Source organism: Vicia villosa, linkage group LG1 (assembly GCF_029867415.1).
Source record: "Vicia villosa cultivar HV-30 ecotype Madison, WI linkage group LG1, Vvil1.0, whole genome shotgun sequence".
NCBI lineage: Eukaryota > Viridiplantae > Streptophyta > Magnoliopsida > Fabales > Fabaceae > Vicia > Vicia villosa.
This window is the reverse complement of record NC_081180.1, coordinates 167,480,953-167,482,424: the sequence shown is the minus strand read 5'-3', so window position 1 is coordinate 167,482,424 and position 1,472 is coordinate 167,480,953. Positions and strand designations below refer to the sequence as shown.

General features: G+C 33.2%; 1 protein-coding gene across 1 annotated transcript; it reads right to left on the bottom strand.

Annotated features, from left to right (window-relative positions):
- Positions 1-445: 445 nt before the first annotated feature.
- On the bottom strand, positions 446-1,033 carry LOC131659033 (uncharacterized). Its single transcript, XM_058928278.1, has one exon. The coding sequence runs from the start codon at positions 1,031-1,033 to the stop codon at positions 446-448; it is 588 nt and encodes a 195-aa protein (XP_058784261.1).
- Between the last annotated feature and the right edge of the window lie 439 nt (positions 1,034-1,472).

The following is a 1,472-nucleotide window of genomic DNA, read 5'->3' as shown; positions in this document are numbered from 1 at the left end:
AATTTTATGATATCAATGACAATTTTATTTCGTCAACATGTTGTCTTTTGATTTTATTTTTCTGTTACTGCCTCGTAACGCTACGGAAATAAATCTTCGTAATTTTTACGAAAACGCATCTCTGAAATAAAGGCTCATTAATATGTTTTGGTGCGTCTGAAGATGGATATCCAAAATCTAAAGACATTAAGTTGCATTTTCACGCAATACCTTAATAATGCATAAGGTGCATTAAGAAATCTCCTTTTTTTGTAGTGATTGCATATCAAATTTATCTCTTGAGGGAGATATTTTTAGTAGAGAAGAATACTGCTATCTTTTTTTCTTTTTTTCTTTTTTTTTTTTAATCAAGTTGTATTGAGGAAGAACAAATGTTCAAAACACGATTATAAAAGATGGCCTAAACACAAGCTACAAAAAATGAAAATTACACATTAAATAGAGTCTAAGATAAGTATAGCAAAGGGTTTTTGCTAAAATCATAGAAATTGTAATTGGAATGGGTAATTTTCCCTGTATAAGACCATCTCAAAAGCAAAGCTTTGCAACTCCAAGTGACATCTCTAGCATTCCACTCAACATCGTTGAAAAAAATATCGTTCCTACAAATCCATAAAGACCATAAAACGGCTAGCCAAACACTTCCCTCCTTGCCTCTTTTGAATTTCAAATTTCGACACGAAGAGCCCCACATAAGAAAACTTTCTTTAAACCCCACATTTTTGGCATGAGACAAACCCAACCAACCAGCAATATCCTTCCAAATCCCTTCCACTTTTTGACAATCCAAGAACGAGTGACATGGAGATTCAGGATACGCATTACAGAAAGCACAAAGAAGGTTGGAAGAAGATGGAAGAATATCTCTATTATTGAGCATATCTTTAGTAGAAATCATATTCCAAAAGCATCTCCATCCAAACGCACGGACTTTCAAAGGAACATCATTCTTCCAAACTAGAGAAAAGACTAAATCATAACGATTTGCCGGGCCAAACGAAATGTATCTTTTTTCTGATTGGTAGCCCTGCATGTCTACAGACGGAACTTTGTGCTACCATGAGGTAGCCTTGTGCTGCCCCCATTTTTCTTTATTTTTGAACAAGTTAATTAGTATATTTTTATGAAGCTAATTTTTTATATACATGCGTTAATCTAAATATTTTAATAGTGTAAGTCGTAACACCTGAGGCTTGACTAGGGCTAGGAGTGATTGGAGGTTCACGAACACATGTCATGTTCAAAGAGAGGCCATTAACACATGAATCAATTAAATTCAAGTTAATAAAAGAAACTTTTAGATTGTGCATGCACGAGACTTTGTAGTTGAAACATGACATAAGAATTGATTGTTACTAACTATATCAATGTAAGATATATATTCTTTTCGTTGGTCTATATCATCATTGGAAAATCATGATAAAGTGTGTTTTCTTAAGAGCAATTGTGAGTTCTAAAAAGTTTTTAAAAAG

Coding starts and splice junctions, on each gene's coding strand:
- LOC131659033 (XM_058928278.1), bottom strand. CDS start 1,033: ATGCAGGGCTACCAATCAGAAAAAAGATACATTTCGTTTGGCCCGGCA.